An 18,768-nucleotide genomic window follows, 5' to 3' on the forward strand; every position below is an offset into this window, starting at 1 on the left:
CTTGACCATTCGAAATAAACCAAATCAACTAACTCTTGCAAATCGTGATTGTGTGCTAACATGTTTTACACAAATTCATCATAAAGCAAGCAAAGCAGTCAATAAAAATGTAGCATTGAACCTAGAGAAGCGGGGAGTCAGAACTTGAATTTTATGGGTTAAAATTCAAAAATAGCAACATTTGTCAGGTGTTGATAACCTGGTTTTGAATTTAAATTTGTACATACTTAGTGAATTTTTTTTAATAAAAATATTGAATTTGGACTAAAGCTACTGAGTTTAGTCGAATCCGCAGACATCCTTCTACATCCGTTCCGGTACATACTAAAGTGTGGACACAAATGTGTCTTTTGCTTGTGTGGACACATCAAGAATTCAAATTTTCTTGACATTCTTGTGGTGTGTGTCTCACATTGTTGAAAATGAGAATGCAAAAGGTATACATGAGTTTAAACCACAAAAAAGAGGGCTCTATTTTGCTCATATTTATTTTGGCTGATATTATCTCACACGATATGACATGTAGGACGTGTGCATCTCATCTTATTTGCCACTTAGGACGCATGTGTTTAATTATTTAACTTTATGACAGTTTAAATATCTACTTGTACACACTCAAAATTAAAGGTATAGATATCTGAGGTCATCTAAAAATATTTTCTTTCAAATTTGTTTTCTAAGAAAAAAGGAAAAAACAACTTTTCTTCATTTATTCCCCCATATAAATATTAATACAACTAAAATATCATTTCAATAAAACAAAAATATGGTTGTTGCCAATTTGATATCCAAGTGTAGAAGCCATTCATTTTAGATGAAAAAGATAAATTTTCCAAGTTACGTGGGGGCATTAAAGATGTCTGCCAATGCAATAAGTAGATAAAGATGTCTCTTACACTTTGTTTGATTGTTACTTATTATTTCTTAATGTATTGTATATTTAATGCAAAATGATGATTTTCACTAAGAAACTGATAGTTGGTTTAAAATGAAGGATTTTTTGTCACGTGGTAATTATATTTTTCTCTCTAAGTTTTCAAATGGCTTAAAAGTGTGACACATTGTGTAGTATTTAAGTTAACAAAGGTTTTAAAAGAAAAGTTTGTTATTTGCCTTCCGCAATTAAATACGTGCTTGGTACTACTATTTCGAGACAACATTACAAAAATACTAGTCATGACTTAAGTCATCAACAACCACTTTAAGTTATTCCGAAAATTTACTTAGACCCCTCAACTCAGACTTGTATCTATTGAATACCTTTACTGCTGGTCTTGTACCCATTGAATACTTTTACTACTTGAATTTAAAACCATTTAAACACATTTTTAACAATAAGCTATTAATGTAAAGTGTGTGTAGTGCAATTGTGACATGGCAATACAACAAATTAAATGATGCCATTTGCATGTGAATCCAAAAAAATATTAAAAAAATAATAATGGTGACAATTTACAATTTTTGATTAAAAAAGAAAAAGAAAATCAAGTTTTCCCCCATACCTTCTCCGATTCTGTAAAAAAAATTCAAATTTTTTTTTAGCAATCATATTTCTTTAACAATCCAATTCATATTTATTGCTATTTTTCTTCTTGTGTTGTGGGTTCCTTCGAATTTGAATTCTTTAATAATATCAATAAAGTAATCTCAAATTCATGTTAAGTTAGTCGGAAAAAATGAAGTTTCACTGGAAAAAATGGATTTTCCCAATTCAAGAATCAAATTTGTTGTTGCTGCTTTTTTTATTCTTTTTCTGTTCCATAAATTCGTGATTACATATATGGCTCAGAGATTGTTTGATCTATAATCAGTCTTTAATTGACGAATAAAGAATATATTGCATATATTTTCAGCAATGACCGATTAAAGAAAAGAATTGACGAATTTAAAAAACTTATAAGATTGTTAAGAATGTAAAAAATAAAATAAAAATACAGATGAAGGATGATAAAGAAGATGGCTGAGAGGGGAGAGAGGGGTGCAAAGGAGGGGGGCTGCTTTTCCTTTTATTTTTTAAAATTTGTTAATATTAGAAATTATTAATGAAATAAATTGAAGTGTGATTTTTTTTAACAAAAAAAAAAATATATATATACCATTTGGTACTCTATTCACGCTCCTAAGGAGAGTGAATAGCATTTTCCTTGCCACATTAGCACTTTGTGTCTGATAGGTATAGAATTGAATGGGTTAGGGGCCTAATAGGTACAAATCTTAGTTGAGGAGTCTAAGTAAATTTTTGGGACAACTTAAAGTGGTTGTCGATGACTTAAGCCTAATAGTCATCATAGATTTAGTTCCTCATCATCAGGCTACCCTCAGATTCTTCCCCCCATACTTAAATTACGTTGCTAAGGAGATCTCGTTGAGGTAAAATGTCATGCTTAATGTGGTATAGTTGTTGTTAGTTCAGAATTGTAGGCCTATTGGGTACAGGTGCTTTCCACACTCATGCATTCCGCGCACGAGTGGACCGTGATGGTTGATTGAGTCAGAAGCTCTACTTCCTGTTGGCTATGTTGTTTCATGGAGAAATATTTATGTACTCTTTACTGTTGTTAAGACAAACTTGACTTTTGATGTTATCACTGATTGATTGTCTTATCCACACATGACTGGTTTCGATAAGCGTCGGATATTCTGCTTATAATCCTTAGAGTTATCACATTTCAACAACGGAAAAGGGACAAATATACCCTCGAACTATGATAAATAGTACATATATATCCTCCGTCATACTTTGGGTACACATATGCCCCTACCGTTAATGAAAAGGTACGTATATGCTCCTCAGACTAACGGTAGAGACAAATCGAATGTAGCGACCCAAAAATGTTCATCTACTATTTTGAGTAACTGGTCTTACCAAAGCTAATGGACTTTGGGGATTTGATGACATCAATAATTCCAGTACAACAACATCACTGGGACGGGTTATCATCATGAGATCTTGTTCTATCAAGCCTGCATTCAAAAATCCTTCAAGCTAAGTAACTGATGTCTTCGTAGGCTTAGCTTAGACAATCAATTAATGAAACAGCTAGTGTGAATGTTTGTACTTACCAGGAACAAGTTTTTTCTTTTTATAAAGCTCTTTCACTAAAGGGTTTGCTGTCCGTTGATTTTCAGCGACGCGACTTGTAGGCTGGAATTCAACAATTTTACCATCCCGAGATAAAATAACCTTATTGGCATATGTATATATAAGCACATCAACTATGATAAGCACCTCTAAACCAACTAATTCCAGGAACATACGAACTAGTCAATTGAAAACGTTCATGTCAAATCTATAGCCATGTTCAACTGGCAACTATAGACTTGGAACAACCACCCATAGGAATTAAGCATGAGAGAAACTAGAATCGACATCAATGAACATTTTAAAAGTGGCAGGAAAGAAATACATATGACCTAGAAGTGGTATAGAGTACCCAAACCCATAAACAGCAAGAGTTGAAATCCAGATGAGAACAACAACAACATACCCAGTATATTCCCATCAAGTGGGGTCTTGGGGAGGGTAAGTGTACGCAGTCCATACCACTACCTCAACATGAGATAGAGAGGTTGTTTCCGATAGACCCCCGGCTCAAAATAAAGCAATCTAAGATACGATAAGGAATAGTAATAAAACAAGAAGATATACTAGAAATTAACATATTCAATAATACCCAAAGCAAGATACTTCAAGTATATACCAAAACATACAACATCCTAACTCAGACTAACCTTCTATTCTAATTTGCCTCCTCCACAACTTCCTATCTAGGGGCATGTCCTCGGTAAGCTGAAGTCTCGCCATATCATGTCTAATCACTTCCCTCCAATATTTCTTCGGTCTACCTCTACCTCGCTTGAAATCATCCCTAGCCAACCTCTCACACCTCCGTACTGGGGCATCCATGCTCCTCCGTATCACATGACCGAATCATCTCAACCTTGCCTCCCTCATCTTGGCTTCCACCGAAGCGACTTCCACCTTATCTCGAATAACCTCATTTCTAATCCTATCTTTTCTAGTACACCCATACATCTGTTGAAGCATTCTCATCTCCGTCACCTTCATTTTCTGAATGTGGGTCTTCCTAACATACCAACATTCTACCCCATATAGCAAAGCCGGTCTAACCACCACTCTGTAGAACTTGCCTTTAAGTTTGGGAGGTACCTTTTTGTTGCACAAGATACCGGAGGCGAGCCTCCATTTCATCCACCCTACCCCAATCCGATGAGTGACATCATCGTCAATCTCTCCATTCTCCTGAATCATTGACCCAGATACTTGAAACTATCTCTTTTACTAATAGAATAAGTGTCAAGCTTAACAACCATATCGGACTCATGAGACACCTCGCTGAACTTACACTCCAAATATTCCGTCTTGGACCTACTCAATCTAAACCCTTTAGACTCAAGGGTTTGCCTCCAAACCTCCAACTTAACATTAACTCCACTACGAGTCTCATCAATCAGGACTACATCATCAGCAAAAAGCAAACAATAAGGCACCTGAATGTGTTGCATCAAAACTTTCATCACCAAGGCAAAAAGAAACGGACTAAGTGTCGATCCTTGATGTAACCCAATCAAGACAGAAAAGTGCTCCGAGTCCCCTCCCCCGTCTGAACCGGAGTCTTGGCTCTGTCATACATATCCTTAATCACCCTAACTTAGACTATAGGATAAGGGTGTTAAATGGGCCAGGCCGGGTCAACCCGAAACTGGCCCATTAAATTTATCCTGGTTGTGGTCCGGGCTGAGTCCGGGTTGGAGTTAAGTGGGTCGGGCTCAACAGTAAAGTTTTAAAAAAAATCCTTAACCCGGACCACTTAACTCAATCCGGTAAAAAATCCAGTCAAACCCGATCAAAAAAAAGGTTTTTCAATATACACTATCTATACCTACCTATATACATTTTAAATACGTTAAACAATATATATACACTATATATATAGTATATACTACATTAGAATTTAAAAAATATAAACACATATACTCAATTACACATATATACGCATCATTCAATTTATATGTACTACTTTAAATAAAATATACTACAATATATATATATATAGTTATATACTAATTTATAAAACATATACACATGTATACGTTAAATATACACATCTATAGAAGATATATACATATATATATGCACATTCAATATATATGTACTACTTTAAATAAAACATATACTACAATATATATATATATATATATATATATATATATATACACTTTATAAAACATATGCACATGTATTCATTAAATATATATATCTATAGAAGATATATACACAAATATACAAAACGTATGGTACTTAATATAACAAATTAATAATACTTGATAGTAAATTAATAATATATTAGAAGTAAGTTTATAATTTAAAATATAAATAAGTTTTTAATTTAAACTATAAATTCAATTTAAATCATTAAATGAAAAAAATTACAAAGTGGGGACTAAGGAGTGAATGAATTTGGAAAATTTTATTGATTGCGAATGATCCAAAATTTATAATTTACATGAATGAAAAATCTACAAATTATGCATCATTTTTTCCAACTCATTCATGTTAATATTAACGGGAACTTGCATAGGATAGTCAAAGTCAACGGGGGCAAAACCATGCATTGACTTGATTCTACTGAGTTCTCCCGTGAAGACATAATTTCTTCAAGTTTCTGCTCGTCGTTCGGCTTCGGTTTCATTCCTTGGTTTCCTCTTTTCGCTCTAATCCAATCTCTGAAGCAAACTAGAACATTCATTGCATTGCTTCCCAATGAGTGTCGGTTGTCTCCAAGTTGCTGTCGTCCCTGACTAAAGACGCTCTCTGATGCAGCGGTTGACATTGAAACATTCAAGATATATCTAGCTAATCTTGAAAGCACAGGATATTGTGTTTCATTACTCCTCCACCAATCTAACGTGTTGATCTGTCGCCTGCGGTCCTCTGGCGGCGACCGAAGATAATATTTCAGCTCTTCCCAACAACTTGATGTGTAAGCTCTCTCATCAACACTCTTCCAACAAGGTAAATCATAAAAGGAATCAGGAAAACCACTATGTGCTAGCCTTTTAGAAGTTGATGGCTCCTCGGGAGGATGAGGAGCGACAGTTGAAGTGATATTTGTAGGTACGGCTAAATCAAATAAATCAGTATAGTGATTATATAATTTTTCTATGTATTCATTTGCATCACCCATAGCCGTCCACAAATCAGGTTGTACTTTTTGAGAAGCATTGTTAATATTTATTTCTAAGTTAGCATATATAAGAGTACTAAAGTGGCATATAGTATTATATTTCATGCACGGATTTAGCATAGCACCAACCAAGTAAATAGGGGGAATCGGGAAAAAATATTTTTAAAATTTAGTAAACATGGCACCAACAGCTTCTTTATAACCTTATTTATTTTTATATTCTTTGAGCAAACCAGAAATATCGGTTATATATGCCAAAATATTACAAAAAGTAGGATAATAAGCACTGAAAAATTCAACTGTAGCTACATAAAAATTTTCTAAAAACTTAACAAGATCATTAATTACAACCCAATCAGAATCATGTAACACACAATCAGCAGAATCAACAAATGGACCGCAATGTTTGTTAAAAGCTAGTGTAATAGGAACTCTACATTTATAACAAGTTTTTAAAAAATCATACGTAGAATTCCATCTAATATCAATTTCCTCGAGCATCAATATCGGTGCAAGTCCATTTTCTTGACATTTAACTTTATATTCTCTAATTCTCGATCTAGGATTATTTCCTTAAATAAAACCAACAACAAGATGGATTTTTTCAATATAAAACTCAAAAAACTCAAGACCATTTTTTACAATTAAATTATATATATGACATGCACACTTAATATGAAAAATTTCAGGCAACGGCGGAGGTAGCTTAAATTTTAACTTTTTTATAATAGTCTTGTTGTTAGAAGCATTATCAAAAACAATACATATATAAGATTTTATTTTTGATACCATAAAATTTAGCAACTTTAACAATAGAATCTGCAATAAAATCTCCAGTATGTTTACGATCTTCATCATATAAAAAAACAAGAATACGTTTTTGCATCACAAAATTACTATCCATCCAGTGACAAGTAACGGTTAAATAATCATTTTTATTTACAGCACGACTAAGATCAGAAGTTAGGGACAATCTACATTGAATATTTTATAACAATGTTGACAGATCAACAAGTACTTCTACGAATACCATTAAACATAGAATTATAAATTTCTTGAATATAATGAATAAAGGCATCAGAAGAAGGAAAACTAAAAGGCAAACAACCCGCAGCTATCATTTTAGCTATTTCTTCCCGATCCCTCAATTTATTATACTTTTTCGTTACCTGACCGGTTGCTGGGTCCATTCTAGTTTCCGTTGGCCCACCAACATCCCCACCACCTCGTGCAATATTTAACTCTCTTTCGTGAGCATCACCTATATGTCTCATTAACGTACTCGTACCCCCTTGCTTGCCTCCGCTTTTATGCTTATATATTTGTTGACAAATATTGCATTGCACCTCAGTATTTGATATACGTTCAAAAAATTGTCATGCAATACTAGCTGTTTTACAAGGTCTTGGAGCACGGGGAGGACGGGAAGGGAGATTAACTGATTCAGATCTAACGTTAGTATTTCCTACTGCGGGTGTCTCACCAATATTTTCATCATCTCTGTCTAAATTAACCGCATCTAGTTCATTTTCTTCTTCTATATCGTAATTTTTCTAAGCTTCTACATAATCCCTATCGTGAGCACCTACACCTATTTCTTCCTCAAAAGGTGTACCAAGCGGTACCGGAGGCGAAGGCACATGGGTATATCTACTACTTGAAGTACCTCTACCGCTAGTAATTCGCTTTTTACTACCACTATTGCATCTGGGACAAAAAATTTTAACACCTTTAGTGGCGAGGTTTTTTAATTTATCCATAATATAAATTGAACTAAAAAAGTCAAAACACAAATATAATAAAATAAAATATTCAACAATTAGTACACTAATTAAAAATTAAACGTAAGAGATGGAACGATAATACCAAATTTTGGAAGTATCCGAAGGTTGCGACTTTAGAAACTTTCACTCGTACTTTGTAATCACAAAATTAAAAAATTAAAGTGAGCACTTTAGAAATTTAAATATATAGAATATTTGAGAATTGAGAGAGAATGAGATTTGAGAGAATGAAAATTTGTGTGAAAAATGATTTGAGAGTGTAGGGTATTTCTAAAAAAAAAAATTGGGATTAAAAAAATATTTAAAAAAAAAAATTAAAAAAGGTCATTTGAGCCATTTTAAGGGCCCAAACGGTAATATAGCCGTTGGGCCCAATGGTCCAATTTTGTACAAATTTCGATTTAAAAAAAAAAAAAATTACTCCGGACCGATTAATCATTGGCCCCATACCGAGTTTGGTCCGGGCCGGGTTAACCGGGCTCAAACCAAAAAATAACCGCCCGGAATTCGGTATCCTACAGCCCGTGGGCTGACCGGGCCGGGTTTGCTAAGTCGGTTGGGATGGGCCGGGTTGAGCTGGGTTAGCCAGGCCCGTTTGACAGGCTTACTATAAGTACACCTCTAGCCTCCAAACACCTTCAAAGAACCTCCGTGGGAATTCTATCATAGACCTTTTTTTAAGTCAATAAATACCATGTGCAAATCCTTCTTCCTTTTCCTATACTGCTTCACCAGTGTCCTGATGAGATGGATGGCTTCTGTAGGCAGAGAAAGGCCTTGACAAGAAAAACTAAAATCAAAAGCGTTAGGAGCTATGTTTTTAAAAAAAAAGACGTAGCAATGACTATAGGATCTTCAACGCTAAGATTTTATAATTCAGAAATGTCGTTAACTCAAAGTGCAAATCTGACTATAATTAGCTCATTTTAGAAAATTTTGAAGCATTTATCAAGGGGGGCCTACAGTTGTGAACAGTGCTGTAAACTAGATTCCATAAAATACAGTGGTTACCGCTCTTGCAATTCTTAGTTATTCCCAATGGAATATATTTGGTTAAATATTCACAAAAGACCAAAGCCTTTCGTTGTCCTTGATGCTGACCATGACTATTAATTATATTTAAGTGTTGTGTTTTTATGTTCGTGGAGCTGACAAAAAAACAAAAGAAGAGAAAAGTAAACCCAGAAACTGCAACCTAAAAAGGAACCTGACAATATCTTGTGCAGCTGCTTTCATCTCATCTTCAATTCCTTCTGATTGCGTGGAGATGGAACTAAGATCTGAATCTTTGGAATTCATCTCATGCTTCAGTTACATCCACTATATCTCCAGGCCAACGATAAAATTCCTTGATTCTCCTAACGATGGAGACACAGTAATCTTCCAACTACAGAAGCAACGATGGAGCACTTGGCAATGTGATGATTGAACAACATTACCTACTGATAAAAAGAGACAAAATGCCTGGTGTAAAATGATAATCAACTAAAAGAGCGTAAAAAACAATAAAGTGGTCAATAATGCAAAGCATGTCTCATCCACTACATGGTAAATGCTTAACACAAGATACTTATCTCCCCTCATGTGAAGCAGCCAATGAAGTAGGTACAGCAAGCAGAGTACAGTCGAAAATGAACTTGAGAGAGACAACACTAGATGAACTAATAAAATTCATACCTTGCAAGATTCCATAGACTGATGCTGAATAGAGATCATGTTAGATGAGTTGACTGGGTACTTGTTAATGGGGAAATGAGGAAGATAGCGTTGACCAAGAATTCTTATGGCAACAAGAAAAACTCCACTTGCAAGGACCATGGAGATTGCCTTTGACATAGAAATGCTTCTCTACAATACAAAAGGAGAAAATATTATTATTCATTTGGTTCCGGAAGACATCTTTTGTACTTAAAGTAATCAATTTAGATAAAGAAAAATTGAATTCATATTCGATACTCCCAAAAATATAGAGAATGCATGAATGTGAAGGAAGGAAAGATCAAAGAAGATACCAACTAGCCATTCAAGGCTTCATGTGTTGGTCAAACACAAACCACCTCCAAAAGGGAGTTCAAATACTTCAAATAGCAAACTAATGAGAGTGGTTTATTAAAAGGCATAATAGATAATACATAAACAGGATAACCTGACATCAAATTATAATTATGACCTTTAACTTTGTCAGTGTATAAGTAGACACTTTAATTACACAAAAGGTCAACAAAAAAAACTTCAATCTTGTAACACATATGAGTGAAAATCGCTCCAAGGTGGACTAGTACTCCAACTAAATGTTGCCACCTAATTGAAAAGATACACGTAGATTTTAGATATTAAAAAAAAAACTTAATATATGTAACACCCCTGCATTTCGGGCTAGAATAAAAATCGTTGTTTCTACGCATAGATGATCCAAAAGCCATAAATCCTATGCAAATTTGGCATGTTAATCAATTATGTAGTTTTTGAACCTATTTAAGCATTAATTGAGATCATAGAGGTCCCCTAACTCAAGGACGAGTTGAAAGCTTTCCTATCATTCGAGTTTGAGTGAGCGTCGAAACTTGGGTCAACTTCAATCGACCATAACTCTGTGTATATAATGAACTAGAGGTCCTACTATATATCAAATGAAATATCTTTGAATAATGTTTCCAATGATACCAATTTCACCTAAATATGATACCCGAGCAAAAAGTTATGGTAATTTTAGTGACTGAGACAGTAGCATCATGCGAAAAGCGTGCGACGCACGCCCTATCACACGCACCAAAATTTCAGGTTGTGTTTCCGCATTTTTAAGGGAAAAATGGATATCTTACCTCCATTATCCAGCTATAACACGGGATTAAACTCTCAAAACACCAAAATATGATTCTTTTCTCTCAAATTCATCAAGAACTCACCCTAGGGTTTCAAACTAAAAATCCAAATATCTCAAGATTTAACCGTGGGTTTTCCTTAATTCTTCAAGATTTGGAATTCCCATTGCGAGGGCTACAAGAGGCACCCATCAATCGTACGTATAGCATCCCAAAAGATGAAGTTCATTCAAAATCATCTAATTTAAGGTACGCGGAGTTTTCCTAAAAATCTCATGGGCATAGAAATCATGATTTTAAGAAAGGGGTTTCGAATTTAAGAATATATTCATGTTTTAGAAACGTTGATGATATTGTTTTGGTCTTTAGGTCTTCCCCCAAATTGATTTAAAATTATATATATATTGTAAGCATGTGTTTTAAGGTTGATGATTGAATTGAGATCATGATTCATGAAAAATCCCTCTCTTATGATGATTTTCATTTACTTATGATATACTATGAAATCGTTTGAATGAATCTTGAAAAGCATGTTATGAAATGTCTTGAATAATATTATATTTCGATTATGATTTTGATTTCAAAAGAGAAAGGGTTGTTTATGCTGATGAATGTTGAACATAATCATATAATGAGAAGGATTGCATGTTTTGTCAAAGATTACATGACCACCACTTGTTTATTGAAGAGATGGGAATTTTGCATAGTTTTGACTTATGTTTTCAGAAAACGAATTCCCTTTGTTAAATAGAATGTTTGGGTGGTCTAAACTATGTTTTAATGAAGGAATCATGCATGATGCATTATGGCTCAGAAATAGGACTTGCAAGTCTTGGTGTGACGACACCAATTCAGATTATGCCATGGTAATTCAGAACAGAATTGAATGCATGTTTGAAGTCAAAATTTTCAGATGTTGAAACTAGAATAATGCATGATTTAGAACAGAATAAAATTGGGCATAAAAAGAGCTTAGGTGGTTCCCCGAAAAAGGCATGAGTTCAGACAACTCGTTGTCCGAAACCATGATTTACCAATCCGAGTATATTATATTATGTTGGCCTAGTTCCTTGTGGCGTATCAGAATCAGAAACTTCAACCCTTGCGGCACACTCGGGTTGGGGGCTTCCCCATCGAGTCAATGACGAATTCCATACAGCCCGTGGAATATCAAAATTGTAGGGGAGTGCCACCTAACTTAGAAGTAATACGAAGATTAGAAATTACATTGACAGAAAGGTTTTATGATTATCAAAATGATGCCCATGTGTTTTGAAAACTAGTTTATGTATGATGTTTTGGCAAATTGCTCTTCATTATTTTATTCATATAAAAGCCTTATTTTTGATTATTTTGCATACCAGTACATTTGATTGCCCCCCTCCCTCCAGGTTCTGAGGCACAGTCTAGGGATCCTGATAAGCATTAGATTTCATCAGACAGGAGTGAAGAGTACCAGTTGGTGAGCCTTCTATATTTCAGAAGGCCTAGTTTCTTTCAGACAGTTATTATTTGTTATGGTTTTGGTCTATTGGGGGCCTTGTCCCAGTTTTCAGACAGTTGTTATTTGATCATGTAGTAGAGATTTAGCAGACGGTTTTCAGACGATGTTTAGTTGATATTGGATTTTCTTCCTCATTGTTAAACTAAATTTAGATTATGACCATGTTTCCGTAGCAGATTTTATTTTCGTATTTCCTATTTATATATGAATGGTGTATATGATTACAAGTTAGAATGGTTCGGGATGTCCTTCACGGCCAGAGCTCTGGTTTGGATCGTGACAATATACCATCATCACAAATACATGTACTTTTTAGATTTTTTCTTTGAAAAAAATAAAAAACAATTGCCTTCATTAAAATAACATTCAACCTCGATGAAAATTGAAAGGTTCATTTTGAAGAAGATGTGAAATCCGATGAAAACCCTACAAAATTTTCATCTCTTGTTCCCTTTCAATTAAGGAAAAATTATTGAAACTTTCCATTGGAGCTTCACAAAATAGAAGCCGCTTAACATGAAATTCTCACAATTCCCTTACAACTTTTAGCTCTTCGGATATTCAAATGAAGCATACACAATAGTCTTAAGGAGAAACCGAGAAGAACATTAGATAATTGATCATACTTTTCTTAATTGGTTACTTTTTTTTAATATTTTTAAATTTGTTGAAGAAAATAAAAAGAGAATGGAAATTTGATTTGTATATATATAAAAAGGCAAAATGGTTTGGTGGACCCTTGTACTATGTCCGTTTTGTAATGTAGATACTCTTACTTACATGTTTGTCATCTGAACCCTTAAACCCATTAAAAAATAATATTTCAAACCCTATTTTGGTATGTGTATACACTCGCCTCCACGTCAGCTGCCACTTCATTTTTAATTATTGTATTAAATTTTACATCAGCTTCCACGTTATTTTAAATACTACATTAAATGCCACATAAGAAATTAAATATTTAAAAAATTAAAAAACTAAATTTACCTTTAAAATATTTTTTTTGAAATGATTATAAATTTAATAAATAATTTTTCACCTTCTTCTTCATTTCCCCTCTCCGTCCTTCCCCCACCCCATCCCCTCTCCCCCATCCCATACCCCAGCTCTCCCATCAGTTCGCAAGCCCATTTACCCCATCACCAGCCGCCACCCCCACCCCGCACCAACAAAAACAACCAGCCCCGACTCTTCATCATTTTCGTTCATTTTTGACAAAAAAAACAACAAACAACCACTCAACTCCTATCTTTCTTGCTTACCTCTGTAACACCAACAACATACAAGACAATAATTAAGAATTTGAATTGACAGAGGAAAATAGAGAGAAAATCAATAAATAAAATAGGAAAAAATAGGTTTCTTTAGGTGAAATTTTTGTCGAAATTATAGCTCCGTCATAAAATTCGGCCACCATCTTCAAAATCCGACCAAGACAACCACTAAATCACCACCGAAACATCATTAACAGCCTCACTCCCATCTTCACTGCCAGAGCTTCGCTGGAAAAACTCACCTGAGCTCCAGCGAAGCAGACACATATTGGTTCTATCCAAACACACCAAGATATATACCACAAGAAAAAAAAAAAAAAAAAACCGTTCCCACCATGGCTCTTTCAAGAACTTACAGGTCCAAACGTAGAAATTTCTTACCAGCAACCCACCATTTCTTTCAATCATCATCACTTTCAATCAAATCTGAATCACCCGAATCAATTCAAGCAAAACACCACAAATTGGGAAATTCCAAAACCTCATTAGCCAATTATCCACATAATTCACATGAAATAAATGTATACAATCGGACAATTTTCTTATAAAATTATCATCCTTAAATCACTGCAAACAAATCGCATAATGTTGCTCCTTTTGGGACCACAGCAGCTGTGGCGCGACGATGACGGTGGTGGAGGTGATTAAGAATTTCTCCATCGTTTCTTGACAATTAGTAACCTGTACTTGTTTAATACTTAATCTATAACAGTGAAAGAATAAACTAAGTTTAAATGGAAAGGAAAATCTCAATTTAAGAAAATGGGAAGAAATAATGTCAATTGCCATTTTGATGCATTTCATGTAAAGGGAAATTAATTTTTTCTTCTTTTTTAATTAATTTTTCTTTTAAAAAGTCGGATGTTGGGGTCTGGATGCGCTTTTTATGCCTGCATTGCATGCTCCCATGTGGTTTATGCCACATAGGATGTCATGTCAAAAAAAGGGTTTAAAATATTCGTTTTTATTGAGTTAAAGGGTCCAGATGACAAATGTATAAGTAGAAGTATCCACATTACAAAACAGGAATAGTACAAGGGTCCACCGAATCATTTTGTCATATAAAAAGGATTCACTAAGGGTATAATAGTCATTTAAGCATTTTTTTAATTATTGACACGTGCGACATTTTGAGTGTAATCACGCATTTTGCCAGGTAGGATTGGAGTGTTTTTTGTTCAGCTTTTGTATAGTTAAAGGACTTACTTGCGCACGAGCAAAGTTACAGGTAATAGTTATAATTTGATGTCAAGTTAAAGATTTTATTTATGTATTATGCTTCATTAAAACTATATTTGTTTACCAACTAAAAAATTAAAAAGAAGACTGGTTGCAGAAAAAATTCTCAGTTCATGGATAATAACAGATAAAGCAGGCATGTAAAGCGCTTATACACCATACCTTGAAAGATTTTCAACAACACCCGATGATAATTGCTTGTAGTAATATATAAAAACACCTAATAATATGTGTTAAAGATATAATGAATGTACTATAATTTGAGAGAATCATGAAATGTTTTACACTTTAATAGTGACCTAGTTTTAATAAACATGTATAGGTGTCTATAGATATATAGAGTCTATCCTGTATGTATATATAAAAGTGTAATCTAATTATCTAATGCTTAATTACTTATTTAATACAATGTGATTTCATGCTAGGTCGTTAACTAGCTAATTGTTATATATAAAAACATACAATATGTGCTAATGAATGTACCTTATCGAAATTAACTAAAACTTAATTCATGTAGAAAAAAATATCACGAGTAATAAACGTACATGGATTGATAGACATAGTAATTAAATTTCGTTTGCCCATACATCTACTATGAACATTAGCATCAAGTTTGATGCAAAATTTAAAAGTTATTGTTTACAAGTAAAATAATACCTCTTCTTCATTTTCTAAAAATTCCATTTGCTCTCATTTTTTATTTTTTTTGAAGTTATCACCGATATATATAGTAAAAATATAATGTATAAATCCTCCCACCCCCCAAAAAAAATAAAAATTGTGGCATTAAAAACTAAATACATATTTATAGCAAAGTTTGGTTAACTTCCACAAATTTTAATTACAACAATTTCATGTCTTTCTTGCATCTTTTTAAACCTATATAGACATCTTCATAATACATATCTAGAATATCACCTAGACCTGCCTGAAAAAGTAAAACTAGGTAATTATTAGAAATAATTGCAATGCCCATCAAGTTCACTTTCTCCTCCCTTGTCGCCGCCTTCCCACTGTTTGCTTCTTTGGCGCCATTTTCACTAGTGATAAGGATGAGATAAAACGTAGGAGAGAAGAGCTGCTCAAATAGAAAAGTGGTAGGGGAAGCAAACAAAACACATGTGATGTGGCATTGTTATTTCCCTTTCTCGATTAAATAGGTGCTTAATATTGCCTAGAGTCAACATAAAACAAAAATACTCATCATTGATTTGTTTGCTGACCATTAGACTACCTCGAATTCTTTCCTCCAGATATTAATGAAGTGGCCGGGAAGGATACATCCGAACTTGTTATATATGGATAAGGATATTTCTTGTCAATCTAATCCTGATATAGTTCCAATAGACATATTCTTTGAATCTCCTATACTGTATTAGTATATTCCTTCGATTATATACGAATAAGGAAATTTCTTGTCATTCTAATCCTTATATAGTTCCAATAGACAATCTACTTATTAATGGGGAATCCAGCGGATGCATTGAAAGTAACAGATCCTTTCTGAAGTGTAGGAACACACAAAATCCATTCCGCACTAATCAGGATATTTTATTATACTAACCATTTATATTATTTGACTATCTGTATTCATACAGTTAATTTCTCTAACAGTTTTTAAAAAATTCATTTTCAAGAGGAACAATTTGGTTTTAGTTATTATTCAGTTCCCCCTATTGTGACAATAATATTAAGAGGAAACAGTGAGATTTATTGCAACCATCTAGCATTTCTGAAAACAGAATCATGCACAAATCAAGTGCAAAAACAAAACAACAATCTTTACATGAATACGACAATTTTAAAAAAAATTGAAACAAACAACTGACTCGTAACAACAGATTCCAAAAACATGCTCAACATGCAAGAAGTTGAATGTTGATCTTCTGCAGCATCTCTACAACATCTTTCATGTTTATCCTTCTTTCTGGAGATTCAACACAACAATCTAATGCAACTTTCATGATTGAAGCCACAACATCTAGCTCCTTTGTAAGCAATTACCCGTTGATGTTACCAAGTTGACATCTACAACGTCCATTACTGCCTCTGGGAGGAGTGAATAACTCACCCAATGCATCAAGGTAAGATCTCCCTCAAACTCAGTAGGCTTTCTCCTAGTAAACATTTCCAGCAACATGATTCCGTAACTATAGACATCACATTTTGTTGCGACCAATCTATCCTGTCCATATTCTACGGTCAATGAATTAATTTAAACATGCAATATAAGCTTTCTTGGTGGAAAAAAAAAAAGAGAGAAAAAATCAATGTTCAAATGCAGAAAAGAGACATACCTGGTGCAATATACCCCAATGTTGCTACTCTCATCTTCACCAAGTAATTTTGAAATGCCAAAGTCGCTTAGGTGGGCAACCATATCATCATCCAACAAGACATTACTAGGGCTTACATCACAGTGAATCACAGCCGACGAACACACATTATGGAGGTATTACAATGCACATGCCACATCTATCATTATGCTTAGTCTCTGCCTGATGTCAAGGAAGTAGTTGTGTGAATATAAATACTTTTCAAGACTCCCATTTGACATATACTCGAGCACTAAAGTCTTAAAATCAAGGTTGGAACAACTAGTAATGACTTTTACGAAATTTCTATGGCAAAGGCGGCATCTAGTTGCAGATTGAACACTTTAACAGCAATGGCAGTTCCATTTCTGAGAACGCCTTTGTAGACAGAACCAAAACTTCCGGAACCAAGGATTTGACCATTTGAGATAAACCAAATCAACTAAGTCTTTCAAATTAACCATGATTGGAGTTAACATGTTTTACACAAATTCATGGGAAAGCAAGTAAAATTGTCAATAAAAATATACCACATTGAACATTAGTTTCCCCCGTCCATAATCAAGTGCATATTAGAGATGGAGTCAGTCTTTGAATTTTAATGGGTTTTAAATTCTAGGTAATGTGACATCTAGTGTTGATAATTACCGTGTTCTGAATTTAAATTTTGTGCATTTTTAGTGAATTTTTTAATACAAATATTAAGTTTAAACCAAAGTTATTGAATTGATCTGAATGCGCTGATGACCTTCTAGCTCCGTCTCGGCACATACTGAAGTTTGGGACACAAATGTTTGGTTTCATTGGCTTGTGTGGGCACATCAAGAATTCAACTTATTAACAATCTCGTGGTCTGTGTATCACACTAATCTTGAGTCTTGAATTCCTCAAGTAACAATTATTTTGAGAGAATTTAGTAAAGCTAAAGAGACTAATAATTTGGGATGGAGGGAGTGACTCCTAAATCATGAAGAATGGAAAACGTGATGCCTTTGGCATTCCATCAAAGGGCATTGATCGTTAGCATTATAAGGGAGTTGGTGTATTATCAACAGAGGGGTCATAAATGTGTGGGCCCTCCAACTCGTCTAGACTTTAACGGGTCAGGTTCAACTACAAAATGATTTTAATTTGGGCGGGTAATTGGGTTAATACACAAACGCAAACCATTTTGACTCTATTCGTCCAAAAAATATTTAGGTTGATTGGGTTATGACATGTTCATTAACACAACCCATTTTGACCTATAATTTTCATGTGTTCGACTTTCGCACACCTAGACTAATTCCATGGAACCTGCCACCTCCCACCAACAACAGGTAACAGGTAACTCTGTCCATCAATGCACTATGTTTTACATGGCACGCACTTAAAGAAGTCCTGGGATCCTTATTTTTGTAGAAATCAGTAGCTAGGAGCAGAGGGAACATAAATTGGCAGAGAAGAAAGAAGAGGATTTTTATTATTGAGCAGAACTGCTTAACCATTTACATCATCTATATATTACCTACTGACTAACTCTGTAACTAACTCCCTTGACTCATTGTCTTAACATCTAACCACAGTTTGCATATTTAGCCACAATCCACAATTTGCATATTTAGCCATAATCAATGTTCTC

General features: G+C 34.2%; 1 protein-coding gene across 1 annotated transcript; it reads right to left on the reverse strand.

Annotated features, from left to right (window-relative positions):
• Positions 1 to 3,931: 3,931 nt before the first annotated feature.
• Positions 3,932 to 9,292, reverse strand: LOC107869169. The gene is made up of 4 exons (XM_047411514.1): positions 9,201 to 9,292; positions 8,687 to 8,783; positions 4,435 to 4,512; positions 3,932 to 4,264 (listed from the first exon to the last, which is right to left on the reverse strand). Exons 1-4 carry the CDS (start codon positions 9,290 to 9,292, stop codon positions 3,932 to 3,934), a joined length of 600 nt encoding a protein of 199 aa, XP_047267470.1.
• Positions 9,293 to 18,768: the final 9,476 nt, after the last annotated feature.

The sequence above is a fragment of the Capsicum annuum genome, chromosome 4, assembly GCF_002878395.1.
Source record: "Capsicum annuum cultivar UCD-10X-F1 chromosome 4, UCD10Xv1.1, whole genome shotgun sequence".
NCBI lineage: Eukaryota > Viridiplantae > Streptophyta > Magnoliopsida > Solanales > Solanaceae > Capsicum > Capsicum annuum.

What these genes read in the sequence shown, in the direction of transcription:
- LOC107869169 (XM_047411514.1), bottom strand. Translation starts at nt 9,292, where the DNA reads ATGAATTCCAAAGATTCAGATCTTAGTTCCATCTCCACGCAATCAGAA. An exon ending in GCTGCACAAGATATTGTCAG is followed by an intron (nt 8,784 to 9,200) that starts GTTCCTTTTTAG and finishes TTTTGATTTTAG; the next exon opens with TTTTTCTTGTCAAGGCCTTT. An exon ending in GGAAGAAGGATTTGCACATG is followed by an intron (nt 4,513 to 8,686) that starts GTATTTATTGAC and finishes CAACACATTCAG; the next exon opens with GTGCCTTATTGTTTGCTTTT.